The sequence below is a fragment of the Amaranthus tricolor genome, chromosome 9, assembly GCF_026212465.1.
Source record: "Amaranthus tricolor cultivar Red isolate AtriRed21 chromosome 9, ASM2621246v1, whole genome shotgun sequence".
Lineage (NCBI taxonomy): Eukaryota > Viridiplantae > Streptophyta > Magnoliopsida > Caryophyllales > Amaranthaceae > Amaranthus > Amaranthus tricolor.
In genome coordinates this window covers 8,662,285-8,677,014 of record NC_080055.1, presented here as the reverse complement: position 1 = coordinate 8,677,014, position 14,730 = coordinate 8,662,285, and the positions used below count along the sequence as shown (strand labels likewise).

The window sequence follows — 14,730 nt, the reverse complement described above, 5'->3', positions numbered from 1 at the left end:
AATAGCAACTATTCATTTTAGATGATAGTCATGTTAGAGTATATAACATATCATAGGGCTCTGATACCATATTAGAAATGATTTTAGTTGATTCATTTCATGAGAAGAGAATAAATACAAATTACAATTAATAGTTTTAGGAAACTATATATTTACGTAATAATTACTAAGATAGGAATATTTACATGATATTCTAATTATTCTATTCTAGCAAGTTAGAGCACATAACTACTTATAGCTTGCAAGATTTTAGCATATATAGCTTCGGTATCATGAAAAATTACTATATTCATAAAAACAGAATTCCACAACCATTCTATACACAAGTACGAAAACTATGATCACCTTATTGGTGCAGAAACCAATGAATCCTTGAGCTCAACACAGTGAGACGTATGACTATTCATTTGTCATATAATATTAAACAAATATGAAAGGATCGATCAAATGTACCTTTATCATATATTGTAGTCTTCAAGAATTCTTCTAGGAAAATTCACCCCCTTTAACATTTTTATCTCATTATTCATCATAGCTTGAGCATTAGCATTCTCCCTCTTGTTTTTCTCAAATTTATCCTTCACTTTCTTTAATAAACACTCCATTTTTTCTGTACATACATTATGATCATCTTTAAAGTACGTGTTATCTTCAATATGAGAAATTAAAAGGTTTTAGAGTTCTTTCGAGACCAAGAACTTGATTATTTCTTTCTAAGTCCATGTGTAGATTCATCACTTGTGAACAGACATCACCCTTGCGCGCAACATAACTATTAGTTTCTGTCTCAACATGCCTATGAACCTGACGTAAGGAATAACCCGTCATTAGTAACAGCGGAAATTATTAAACTGAGTCAAAGTCAGCTCAACAATCGCCCACTGTTTTTTTTTATTAACAACGGGCGGTTGTTGAGTTGACTTGTGACTCACTTTAAAAATAGGTCGTTATTAATAACAACGGACAATGCTTTACCTTATGTTTTGGTGAAAGAATTTATTTTGGGAAAAAAAATTTGTTCAGCACTTATCTTTGAAGCTTTTTACTAACAAAAGTTTTTTTTTTGATATTTTAATCTAAAAATTTGAACAAAATAAGAAAAAATGCATAATAAATTCTCAATATAGGCATGGGGAAACTTATTTCTCTAAATAAGCACGTAAATCTTTAATTTTGCTTATAATACCAACCTTAAATATCAACTTTAATGGGTTATAACATCAACTCTAAATATCAATTTTAATAGGTTACAATATCAAACGTTAACAGATTATAACATCAACTCTAGATAGAGTTACACAACGCAGGTTTTTTATAATTGTTTTTTAAGTAATAATGAACCAGCCCATTTAAAACGCATTAAGACGGTCACAACTCACAAGTAAGAATTTGTAAAAAAGAAAGTCCCCTCTCGAATTAATTGGCCAAAAAAAAGTCCCCGCTGGCTCCGATCTGTTAATATGAACACTTATTAACGCGGGAAAATGGTGCGGAAAAATAAGGCTCAAACTGAAACTATTTCGGTATTTCCCCTCGCATTTCTTTCAAAATTATCATCAGCAAAACTATTTTCAACCTTTAAATGATGGAATGGCAAGAAATATGCTTGTCAAGCAAAGATTTGAAACCATTTCTCATTCAAATTCTTCACCATTTGCTAAGTTATTGGATTGGTGCATCAAATCAAACTCAATTCGCCATGGACGTTGTGTCCATGCTCAAATTCTCAAGTCGCAGTTTTCATCCGAGATTTTTATTCAGAATAGGTTGGTTGATTTGTATGGGAAATGTGGGTTTGTTGATAATGCACGTAAACTGTTTGATAAAATGCCTCAGAGAAATATTTTCACCTACAATTCATTTTTAAGTGGTTTAACGAGGTGGGGTTTTTGTAATGAAGCTATTGAGGTGTTTTTATCAATCCCAGTGCGTGATCAGTGCTCGTGGAATTCCATGGTTTCTGGGTTTGCACAGCATGACCGGTTTGAGGAGGCGGTTGAGTATTTTGTAGGGATGTATAGAGAGGGTTTTACGTTAAATCAGTACTCTTTTGGTAGTGTTCTTAGTGCTTGTGCTGGATTACTAGATTTGGAAATGGGGGTTCAAGTTCATGCCTTGATGATTAAGTCTCCTTGTTTGGTGGATGTTTATATGGGGTCTGCTCTTGTTGACATGTATGCTAAATGTGGTGAAGTGGAATGTGCTCAAAAGAGTTTCGATCACATGGTTGAAAGAAATCGAGTAACTTGGAATAGTTTGATTACGTGCTATGAACAAAATGGTCCTGTGAGGGAAGCTATTGAGGTGTTTGTGAAGATGATGGATCATGGTTTTGAACCGGATGAAGTCACATTGGCTAGTGTGGTTAGTGCTTGTGCGACGTTGAAATTAGTTAGAGAAGGTAGGGAAATTCATGCTTTGGTTATGAAAAGAGACAAGTTTAGGAATGACATGATTTTGAGCAATGCCTTGGTTGACATGTATTCCAAATGTGGTAGAATTAAGGAAGCCGGATTCATTTTTCAAAATATGCGATCAAGAAATGTAATTTCTGTAACAACTATGGTGAGTGGTTATGCAAAAGCAGCAAGTGTGGAAACTGCTAACTCATTATTTATGAAGATGGTGGATAAGAATATAGTAGCATGGAATGCACTAATGGCAGGTTATGCACAAAATGGAGAAAATGAGAAAGCTCTTAGCTTGTTTCAGCTTTTGAAAAGAGAGTCTGTTTTTCCTAGTCATTATACTTTCGCAAATCTCTTAAATGCTTGTGCAAATCTTGCAGATTTGAACTTTGGCATTCAGGTTCACGTACATTTGTTGAAACATGGAATTTGCTTTTGTTTGAGACCAGAGTGTGACATCTTTGTGGGGAATGCTTTAATAGACTTGTACATGAAATGTGGGTCGGTTCAAGAAGCATTGCGTGTCTTCCACTCTATGGTGGAAAGAGACCTTGTTTCTTGGAACGCGATGATTGTAGGATATGCTCAAAACGGATATGCGGTTGAAGCTCTTGAGATGTACAAGAGGATGAGATTATGCGGCGAGAAACCTGATCATATAACAATGATTGGAGTTCTAAGTGCTTGTAGTCATGGTGGCCTAGTGGAAGAGGGTCGCCACTATTTCCACTCAATGGTCGAGTTGCATGGTTTGGAACCATGGAAGGACCATTACACATGTATGGTTGATCTACTAGGTCGAGCTGCTTGCTTCGAAGAAGCGAAAGAAATTATTGACACTATGCCAATGACCCCTGATTATGTTGTATGGGCGTCTCTGCTTTCTGCTTGTAAGGTTCATAAAAATGCTGACATGGGGAAGTACGTGGCAGAGAGGCTATTGGAAATTGATCCTTCTAATTCGGGTCCTTATGTTCTTCTCTCTAATATCTACGCAGAGCTTGGAAGATGGGCGGGTGTTACTTGGGTTCGGAATCTTATGATACAAAAGGGAGTTGTTAAGCAGCCTGGGTGTAGCTGGATTGATATACAGAGCCATGTACATGTGTTCATGGTCAAAGACATGAGCCACCCACTGACAAATGAAATATATTTGCTTTTGAGAAACCTTACCAAACACATGAAACTTGCTGGATATGTCCTTGCCCCTACTGATTCAGATATGGAAGAAGAAGAGATCAATTATGAAGCAGTTTATCATTCACTGGAATGTAACTAGTTACTGGCTTTGGGTGAGCCTCTTTCTTATTGAATTTATTTCTGAATAACTTTTATGCGATAAAATAATTACTTAATAGTATTTTTGGGTGAATTACTTACTCTCTAAGACATGTTTATCAAAAGTAACATTGTAATTGGATAAAATGAGTTGATGTGACTCCCTCATTTAGTCATTGTATGGATCAAAATTGGCTGCTTGTACCTATCTTCATCATTTTCCATTGATAGACAAATTGGTGAGGAAATTTGGGTCAAACGAAGGTAGTTTAACAAAAAGCTTATAAATATAAAGTATTTCAAACCGAATATGTTCTTTCTGTGATGGTTGTAGCTTGTGGACAACAAAATGAATGCTTTTTTTGGTTGAATTATGTGCCTTGCCCTTGCTTGCTGTTTTTGTGGTTGTAGACTTGTAGTAATGCTTTGTCTTCTCAAGTATTGGGAGCCTATGACTTTGTTCTCCTGTCATTTTTTAAACTTATTTACACAATTCGAAATCCTATATTATTGAATTGGAAAAATTACCGTGAACAATACAACCTTTCGTTAATTTTCCTACAATGATACCAACTTTTATTTAACCATGAATAACACCAGCTTAAGGGGTTTTTTTCTTAGAATAATACCAATTTTAGTTTATTAACTAATTTATCATTTTTCTTTTGTCATATAATTTCCTATAGTTTGATTTTTTACATACTAGGGATATTCTATGAAAACACCCCTTAAGTTGGTAATATTCAAAGTCGGTACTATTGTAGGGAAATAAGCAAAAGCTTGTAATATTCTTAGTAAGTTTTCCTATTGAAGTTGGTTGTAGTTGAGCTCATTAGTTTAAACTTCAAACCTTCTGTTCTTTCTCTAAGCAGGCTCACAGAACACACTGTTTGTATTTAGACTGTCCTGAAGTTATGCTTTAGCTTTTAGTAAACTCTACATGACTGTAAATATCGAATTTACAAATTACAACTAAAAAGCTTTTTCGGACTTAGAATTTAAGAGGTTCAGAATATGCTGGATATTTGTAAAGAAGCTCGTGCTTCGCATTTTCCGGAGGGCAATCCTCCAACAGCTGGTTCTTGACTGTCAGTGGTAATGTCTTACGAAGAACATTAATGCGAATCACATTGTTCTATATATAGGAGTAGGTATTATTAGAACTTGTGAAAAATTACTTGGGGAGTATGTACATGCTATGCGCTTCATTAAAGAGAACACATGGGTTACGAATCAAAGAGGAAGAAAGCGGGAAAAGCACATGAAGCCATACAATCTTGAATGACGTGGCAAACAAACAAATATCAGGAAGAAGGAATTAGGAGGGAAGAAGTATCTGTTATAAGTTTGTTAGATTTACTATGAGGTGGCAAATGTAGTCATCTATAAATACTAGCCTTTAATTTTAATTTGAAAATGAGAAATCAGTGTAATAGATTGCCACTTTTCTTAATCCAATACTCATTCTTCTTCTCTCTCTCAAATTCTTGTAATAGATACCAGAATTACCCACTGTTGATATTTCCTTGAGTTCAGTAATGGGGATAAGCAATCTTAAGACTATGAAATTAAGTGGGACAATCGAAGGAGTTGATGTGGTTCTCATGATTGATCCTGGAGCCACAAATAACTTCATATCCCAAAACACAGTAAAACAACTCAACCTACCATACTCAGCTGCGGTCAGATTTGGTGTAACCTTAGGGAACGGAGAATGAATTCAGGGCGAAGGGGAATGTAAGGCACAATGTGTAGAAGTACAGGGGCTCAACATTATGGAGGATTTCTTGATTCTTGACTTGGGATATTCTGATACCATTATGGGGTTACAATGGTTAGAGAAGTTGCGTGAGATTGCCACTGACTGGAAGAAACAAATTATGAAGTTTTGGTGGGAAGGACAGTGGGTGGAGTTGGGTGGTGATCCTTCGCTAGGGATCACTCAGATTTCTTTGAAGGCCATGGAAAGGATACTTAAGAAAGAGAAGCAAGAGTTGTTAATTGAACTTACCCATATTCAACAAGATGAAGAACCTCACAACAGTGACAAACCCATTATACCCACTTACCTTCAACCACTCCTCTCTGAGTTCCAATTCCTTTTTTCAGAAACTAATACTCTATCCCCATCCCGAAACCCATGATCATACCATCACCTTGAAAGAAGGCACCAATCCCATTTGTGTGAGGCCTTATCGTTATCCCCAAATCCAAAAGAATGAGATTGAAAAGATGGTAACTGACATGTTGAAAGCGTAGGTGATACGCCCATCTACAAGCCCGTTTTCAAGCCCTGTTATCCTAGTAAAGAAGAAAGATGGGTCATGGAGGTTTTGCGTTGACTATTGCGCTTTAAACAAAGCAATCATTCCCAGCAAATACCCTATTCCCAATATTGATGAGTTGCTTGATGAGCTTCATGGGGCTCAAGTTTTTCCAAATTGGATCTACGATCTGGGTACCACCAAATCAGAATGCGCCCTGAAGATGTTACCAAAACTGCCTTTCGTACTCATGAAGGGCACTACGAGTTCCTTGTTATGCCCTTTGGCCTCACCAATGCTCCCGCAACCTTCCAAGCCCTCATGAATGATATCTTTAAACCCTTTCTTCGTCGATTTGTCTTAGTTTTCTTTGATGACATTTTGATATATAGCAAAACAGTAGCTGTTCATGTTAGTCACCTCTCCTCGGTATCGATAACACTGCAACAACATTCTCTTTTTGTGAAATACAGTAAGTGTGCTTTTGGGCTTTATAAGGTTGCCTAAGGCCATGTGATCACAGGTGCTGGTGTTGCTATGGAAATGGATAAGGTGGAAGCAATGATGACTTGGCCCGTGTCCTCAAATTTGAAAGAAGTTCGAGGTTTTTTGGGACTCACCGGTTATTACCAGAAGTTCATTTGAAATTATGCTCAACTAGCAAGACCCCTCACTGATAAGTTACGCAAGGATACCTTTGGGTGGAATGATGCGACTTTCTCAGCATTCATAGCCCTAAAACAAGCTATGACACAAGCTCCGGTCCTTTCTTTACCTGATTTTTCAAAACTAGTTTTTATTGAAACAGATGCTTCTAATTGTGGCCTTGGTGCAGTAATTCTTCAGGAAAAACATCCCGTGGCATATTTTAGTAAGACATAGGGGAAGAGAGCGAGTTTGAAGCCCATCTACGAGAAAGAGCTCATGGCCATTATCTTTGCCATTTTAAAATGGCGACATTACCTCCTTGGGCGTCACTTTGTGGTTCGCACCGATCAAAGCAGCTTGAAATTCTTACTAGAGCAGCGAGAAGTGGGAACCGAATATCAGAAATGGCTCATGAAATTCATGGGATATGACTTTGAGATTGTGTACAATCCAGGGATGTCAAATAGAGCAGCAGACGCTTTGTCACGAAGAGAACAGTGTACGGCAGCCTTGGGTACTATCTGCAGCACCTATGAGACTGATTGGAAGCACCTAGATGAGCTCGTAGAATAGGATGCTTGCTGAATTCAATCAAGCAACGGGTCGTGGCGGGTGATGATACCTTGAAGGGTTTCTCCTTGCAACAAGGCTGATTATTTTATAAAGGCAGGTTCGTGTTGCCTAAGCAAGCAGCCTTCATCTTCACCATACTCAAGCAATACCTTGACTCACCTATCGGGGGCCATTCCGGTGAACAAAAGATGTATCAACGCATCGCTCAGGATTGGTTTTGGAAAGGTATGAAGAAACAGATCGTGGAATACGTCAAGGAATGTGAGGTCTGTCAACGGCAAAAGGCGTCATCCTTAACCCCAGCTGGCTTACTACTGCCACTTCCGATACCCAATCAGGTTTGGGACCATATTACTATGGATTTTGTCGAGGGTCTACCTAAGGCCAAGGGTAAAGACACAGTTCTAGTGGTCGTCGATTGACTTACGAAGTATGCCCATTTCATCGCCTTAAAACATCTATTAACTGCAATTAAGGTGGCTGAGGCATTCATCAAAGAAGTAGTGCGTCTTCATGGGTTTTCTTCTTCCATCATTTCGGATCAGGACAAGGTTTTTATGAGTCATATTTGGAGGGAGCTCTTTTGTTTGCATTTCACTAATCTCAAACGAAGCACAGCCTATCACCCTCAAACCGACGGTTAAACAGAGGTTGTCAACAAGACTTTGGAAACCTATCTCCGTTGCTTCATTAATGGGCAGCCGAAGAAGTGGCTTGATTGGCTTCCATGGGCCGAATACAGTTACAATATATCCCCTCACACTTCCACAAAAATGTCTCTATTCCAAGGCTCTATGGAAGGCATCCACCACACCTTAGTCATGTGGGGCATGGTCTTACCACTTTGGGGAGTTTAGAGGAGATGCTCCAGGAACGTGATGCACAACTAGATGATTTAAAATTTCACCTAATGCGGGCTCAAAAAATAATGAAGCACAATGAAGACAAACATAGGCGGGATGTGAATTTTATTGAAGGTGATGGAAGTATTTTTGAAATTACAACCATATCGGCAAAAATCTCTAGCACATCATTACAATGAGAAGTTGGCTCCACGATTTTATGGGCCTTACAAAATCATCAAAAAAATCGGCAAGGCTGCTTATGAGCTGGCTCTACCCTAACACTGTTGCATCTATCCTGTCTTCCATGTTTCACAGTTGAAGAAAGACAAGGGTGACTTCACCCCAAATGCCTTGCTTGCTCAACTATCTGATGACTTGGAACTTCACGTCACTTCTGTTGCTGTGCTGAATGCGCATTAGAAATCTGACAACACCTTAGAGGTGCTCATTCAATGGTCTGATCTGTCCACTGCTGACGCCACTTGGGAAACTGCTGCCTTGATCGATCAGAAATACCCTTCCTTTCACCTTGAGGACAAGGTGCGTCTTCACACCGGGGGTATTGCTATGCCCTTCATTAAAGAGAAGACATGGGTTAAGTATCAAAGAAGGAAGAAAGCGGGAAAAGCACATGAAGCCATACAATCTTGAATGACGTGGCAAACAAACAAATATCAGCAAGAAGGAATTAGGAGGGAAGAGGTATCTGTTATAAGTTCGTTAGATTTACTATGAGGTGGAAAATGTAGTCATCTATAAATACTAGCCTTTAATTTTAATTTAAAATGAGAAATCAGTGTAATAGATACCTGAAGTAGGAGTGACTGACACTCGAAAACCAGCTTGTAATTGCTACTTTTCTTAATCCTATACTCATTCTTCTTCTCTCTCTCAAATTCTTGTTTTCTTTAAACCAGTCCATGGCAGAACATTTTGATTGTTGACTCAACTAAAATTTCATGAAGAGCTAGTCAAGTACTGTTTGCTGAATTGTATGATTCCTCAATGCAGTTTTTACTTGCACGATTGATTTTGAAATGTATGAAACATTGAAATTTGTTCATCTCTAGCTTAGTCTAAAGTCACTTATCTCTTACAAAATTTTCATTTAATTTGAGCTTTTCTCATAACAAATTTTGTTTAAGTGAATATTTTTGTTGAGATAATTAAGCTTGCAAATTTTGTTGGTTACTCAGTTACATGGAATAATCTATTCGTGGGTGTTGCTTGTTCAGAAGAAAGGATGAACACCTTTTGAACCACGGTAAGTCCTCTCTTCTTGAATCAAATCTTACTTGAATAATGCCAATTTATTGAAGTGAATTTCTCTCGACTTCATCTGTTAAGCTGATCACTTTTGATTAGCATATTTTTGTCACTATCTTATTAAAAAATGTTGCGGATAGTACTTATGAATCATGTTTTGGATAGGCCTATTTTTCTTTATCATTTATATTATGCTAAATAATAGGAGTATATTTGTGTATTATGTGATACTATTCGTTTAGTCACAAATTTGAGTCTCTTTCACTGTACTATAATTAGTATATCATACCAGCAAAACAATCTAAGGGCATTATAGTCTAGCAAAGAAGGGGAAAAAGGGGTGAACTGGCAGAGAATGCAAAACATACTTCTATGAAAATAAATGCTGATTTAATCAAATTGCTCTGTTATCCTCAGTACCTCATTTTTGTCTTGATCACGGACCATTTCATCAAATTGCTGAAATATTTGATAGGATCTTGTGAAGTCTAGCATTGAAAAGTCCACTAAAAATGCAAAACATGCATTTTGTAGAACTATGTAATGCAGAATCTTCATTATACTTTAGGCCCGTTTTGTTGTCGCCGCCCGGCATTAACTGGTAGGAATGGTAATGAAATGTTAGCGTAAATTTGGAAGGAAAATTACTCCTTCATCTCATTTTCTTCACAATATTATTCTAATGCATTACATTTGGTGATGTGTTATTAGGTGGTACTAGAAAATGTAAACAAAAAATTCTTTTTTGATCAACATGGGAATGACATGGTACATTTAATGAAAGTTTACATCACAACCATTTACTGTTATTTAGTACCAACAACCAATGGGTCTTGGTTCCTTGGACACTCCTATATGGTTAGGATACTTGACACTTCGTCTTGGACCACGATGTTGTATACAAGCTTCGTTCCTAAAATTTGCAAACAAACTAAGACAAGGGAAAGAATCTAAAGGAAGCTAGGCGTGTGAATAAAGAAAGACACATAGTGTTTTGAAGGTGATGAGTGAGATTAGGAAGGTTGATTTTGAAGGTGAGAATCAATGGAAATGATGAGGGAAGAAGGACGAAAATAGGACAACAACTTAGTGAATGTTGATAGGGGAAAGCGTTGGGGAAAACGTAGGGATTTAGGGCATGAAATGATGTTGAAGGTAGATGAATAATCTCGATACAGAAACACCACAAAAATTATGCAAATAAGGGGCAATTTCTTTGAGTGAAGAATAGGATGATAATTTGGCTAACCATAAATATCAAGAGATATAGATATATCACTCTAAAATTTAAAGGCTCCTAAGAACACATATAAGGTGCCAACTTACAAAGCATAGAAACTTCCTAGATGAACTCTCATCCAAGAATTCGATTTGAGGCAAATGTTGAACAAAGTTCAGAAATTTCATAAATTATACAACCTAATTTGGTACAAACTGAACTATTTATACTAATGCAACAGTGTTCTTGATAATTAAGTTACAATTCATGGGATTGATGACTTGCTAACTAGGATTTGGTTTTCTTGCATTAAGGAAACCGAAATCAGCCTTCTAGGGTCTTCTATCTGTTCCTCATGTCACCCACATAACTTCCCATGTCTCTTGATTTGAAATTTAAGAAAAATTGATCAAGAAGCGCTTGTGGCACTTAGATGACTCTTTGGGTTGGACTTTGACTTGAGGGTGGATGGCCATCACTAACACAAAAAGTCTAAGCTCGCCCTTGGATGGCTGGGCGTGTACTCATGTTTGACTTGAGTTCTCGAATCGAAGTGACAGTCTTAAGAGAATGGCTTTGAGTTCATTCTTTAAGGCATTTCTTATCAAATGGAATCTCTTCTGAGTACAAGTAAAATCAAAATCAGTCGTTGACACATTTGGAAAATTTAACATGGTTGACTGATTAAAAGTGCCAATTAATCAGTTGATGTCTTAATGAAACTAGTTTAATACAACAATCTTTGGAGTATGATTCTTTTTCTCCATGTTTCTTCTATCAGTTGGTACTTTACTGTATTGTACTACATCAATGTCAAAGCGTGAATTCCGACTTGGGATCGTTTACATAAACCAAACCAAGTGTAATTATCAGGAACATACCATATCATCATACCCTGTAAATCTCGGATATAGCTAGGGTTCGAGAGTTGCAAACTAAGAAACTATGCCCGTACCCCCTTCATAGAGAGTGCAGGAGGAATGTGGTCAAAGAGATCTCCAAATGTACAAAATAAAACAAATGAAAGATGCCTGCACCAGGACTAAAGATAACCATCAGGACCAAACCAATCAAATGTAGCCTTTTTTGAACATAAACTTGAAATATTTTTATGCATCCTACTTAAGGATGGAAATTCAGTCCGAATTCGCTCTTGATCCAACTACTATCCGAGGAATTTTATCCGATTTGAGTCTGAGAAAATAATACCCGATTTTGAAGCCGATCATATAGTCCAAGTCCGATTTTAAGACGGACCAGAGTTGGACCTCATAAAAAATCCTATACTCTGACTCGATTCTGACTCCCACTTGACCGACCCAACATCCAACTCTTAATTGAATATAATTATAATACTCAAAGTTTTTAAATGCAACATTTATGGTTTCATGATTGAATATTAAAAGAGAGAGATCAGGTGAATTATAGCCAAGGTTATTAAAAGCGTGAATTTAACTCAAATCAAAAACAACTCTCAAAATTAAATTGTAAAATTGGATCGTAGAATCGAATGATTCAAGAATTTTGCAAAAGTAAGTTGTAATTGCTTATGTATAGTCTTTAGCTATTTTTATTGTAAAAGAACGCTTAACTTATTTATTATTTTAAAAACTTTGTTATTATTTAAAAAATACATATATACTTCTTATTTGTTTCCTTTTTTGTATAATTTTTATGAATTAAAAAACATAAAAAGATATACATTAATCAATAATTAAGTAAAACAAACACACTAAGTACATACAGTAACAATAATTCTTGTTAAATTAAGCAATTCTAAGTAGAGTGATCTTGTAATATATTTATCAAAGCCACATTATATTGTAATATTTTTAGAGCGTTAATAATTATCAACACCAATTCAATCATTTATAATTAGTTAGTAACACTATATGAAATCAAGCCTCAATTAGTAATCTAGATAAAAAAAAATAGATCTAAGGTAGCAAGAATTTTCATTAAAAAGTTTAGAGTCCCAATCCCGTGCTATTCATAAAATAAATATATTATGATTAAGAGTCTCCATTTAATCATTAAAAAGCAAAAAGTAGAAACTAGGGTCTAATGATATAGTTGATTTGGTAGGTCAAGGCCTAATTTAGCATTTTGTGGAGTATTTTTAATTAGAAACGTGTAGAATCAATAGAACTGTACGATTCTAGTAGTGATTCTACGATTCTATATACGATTCTAATGATTTTAATTGCGATTCTAGAATTCTAAGGACATATTTTTTTTGTTAAATTGTATTTAAAAGGCTACTCTATCAGTTTTTTATGCTTTTAAATCATTAGTATAATATCGAGAAAAATAAAGCTTGATAAGAATTCGAGCTCCGTCGGAGGTCCGAGTCGGAGCAAAGTAGGAGTATGCATAATCTGACTCTAAGTAGAGGTGGACTGAAAAACATAATTTACGTTTTATCCGGAGCAAAGTCGGAGAGTGGATAATCCAAACCGAGTCCGACCCAGTGCCATCCCTAATCCTACTATGCCATGGATGAGCCGGTGTCAATATACTAATCAGTATTTGTATTATATTGTATTTTATATCGCTACAAGTTGTTGTTTTTAATTGTTTTCTGTTTTTGGTTTCATAATTGTTGTTTTCATATATTGTATGATCTTATCTAATAACTGCTGATGCAGGAGTTGGTCTCAAGTTTATGGTTTTGGTATCTGCGATACACAATGTGGATGCCAGTTTTTGGGTAGATACCGGTGAGCTTGGGATAATTGCATTTCACAGCACCATAATAGAACTCTTTCCTCAAATAAGTTATCTTTTTTACAATTTTCTATTACAATCTTATATCATCACGTCAATGTCATTTACACTTTGTTTGGAAAATAATGTCGGAGGGAAAGAAAAAAGAAGATAGGGAAATGAAGGAATGGGAAAGGAAGGGACAAAATAATAAGAAAAGCTTTCTCGTTTTCTTGGAAGGGAAAGGAATCGAGAGCAACTGAAAACTCATTTTCCTTTTAAATCTTTCTACTTTTGAAGAAATTTGTCCATTAACAAAATCAAAGAAACCTAAGTGCAGAAGACTAGGTGAGAATGAGCATAGTGCAAGTGATCATTTCTCCATCGCCTTCCTTTCCCTTTAATTCCCTCAATTTAAACATAGTACAATTGACTCCCATCTAAGCAGGGTTTAAAGGAGTTAGATTTACGCAATCTAAGTGGAAAGGACTAGATAAGAATCGAACTCAGGACCTAATCTAAAAAACCAATACTTATTCCAACTGAGATAAAAACCAATTCTCAAATACTCGTATGATTTGCAGAAGTATATTCTAAATTCTTGTTAGAAAGATAATATTGCTTACTTACAAATAGTTCTATTTATCATGCATCAAAAGGTTTTTTCATTAAATATTTATTTATGTCTAAATTCTTTTGAGTTGTATTTAAAAAATAATTTACGAATTACAGTTTTGAACTTAAGCCCTTTTATGAATTACAATTTTAAACTTAAGGTCTTTCGCGGATTATTGTTTCAATGTTTTGAATCACAGCCAATAAAGTATTACAGTTTATACTATTCAAGCCAAGTCATCGAATTCTAGCTAATTAACCTCCTAATGATTGTTGATGATTGTTAAATTACCTTTGACTTTCGTTGCTTTATTAAAAAGGAAAAAAAAAAAAAAAAAAAAAAAACTCCCGCAACTTTGTACACCTTCCCACCACCCTTTACACCACCTACTCCCTCCCCCTCCAACGCCTCTCTTGAAACCCCTTACATGGCCACCCCATTTCTGCAATCCTTCTCTCTACGGTGCCTTTAAAAAACGTTAGTATTTCTTACATGGATTTTAGAGATTACATTTTTAATAAAAATAGTTAATGTTTATTTATATCAATGGCCTACGTCCTTGTTAAAAAATAAAAGGCATAGTTTTAAATTATTTTTATTAATTTAATTGTTTTTTCAACGACTCTCAAAAAATTTAACATAGATTTTGAAAACATAGAATTATAAAATTGTCCAATAAGCTCATAACGCCCATATTTAAAGTTTGGAATAAAAGCAATAAATATTAATGACCGCAATAATTATTTTACCTTATTATAATATTAAAAATAAAATAGATTTTGTACAATATACTATATTTCATAATTTATTACTATACTTTATCCAACATAAGTAATTAACGAAGTTTGGTCATAAACATAAGCATTATTTTTCATACAAATAATGGTCAAAAAACACTTACAATATA

The 14,730-nt window shown here is 35.6% G+C and overlaps 1 protein-coding gene across 4 annotated transcripts; it reads left to right on the top strand.

The window, feature by feature from the left end:
* Positions 1-1,396: 1,396 nt before the first annotated feature.
* On the top strand, positions 1,397-14,446 carry LOC130823637 (pentatricopeptide repeat-containing protein At2g13600). 4 transcript variants are annotated; one of them, XR_009046605.1, is made up of 3 exons: positions 1,403-3,700; positions 9,213-9,280; positions 13,150-14,446. XR_009046605.1 is itself a non-coding variant. In XM_057688344.1 (2 exons), the coding sequence occupies exon 1, from the start codon at positions 1,591-1,593 to the stop codon at positions 3,685-3,687; it is 2,097 nt and encodes a 698-aa protein (XP_057544327.1). In that variant the 5' UTR covers positions 1,397-1,590; the 3' UTR covers positions 3,688-3,700; positions 6,474-6,613. The 4 variants fall into 4 exon arrangements, 3 of the variants coding, with proteins under 3 accessions (XP_057544327.1, XP_057544328.1, XP_057544329.1); XM_057688344.1 differs by lacking the exons at positions 9,213-9,280; positions 13,150-14,446 and adding an exon at positions 6,474-6,613 and having other exon boundaries at positions 1,397-3,700; XM_057688345.1 differs by lacking the exon at positions 13,150-14,446 and having other exon boundaries at positions 9,213-13,112.
* The last annotated feature ends 284 nt before the right edge of the window (positions 14,447-14,730 follow it).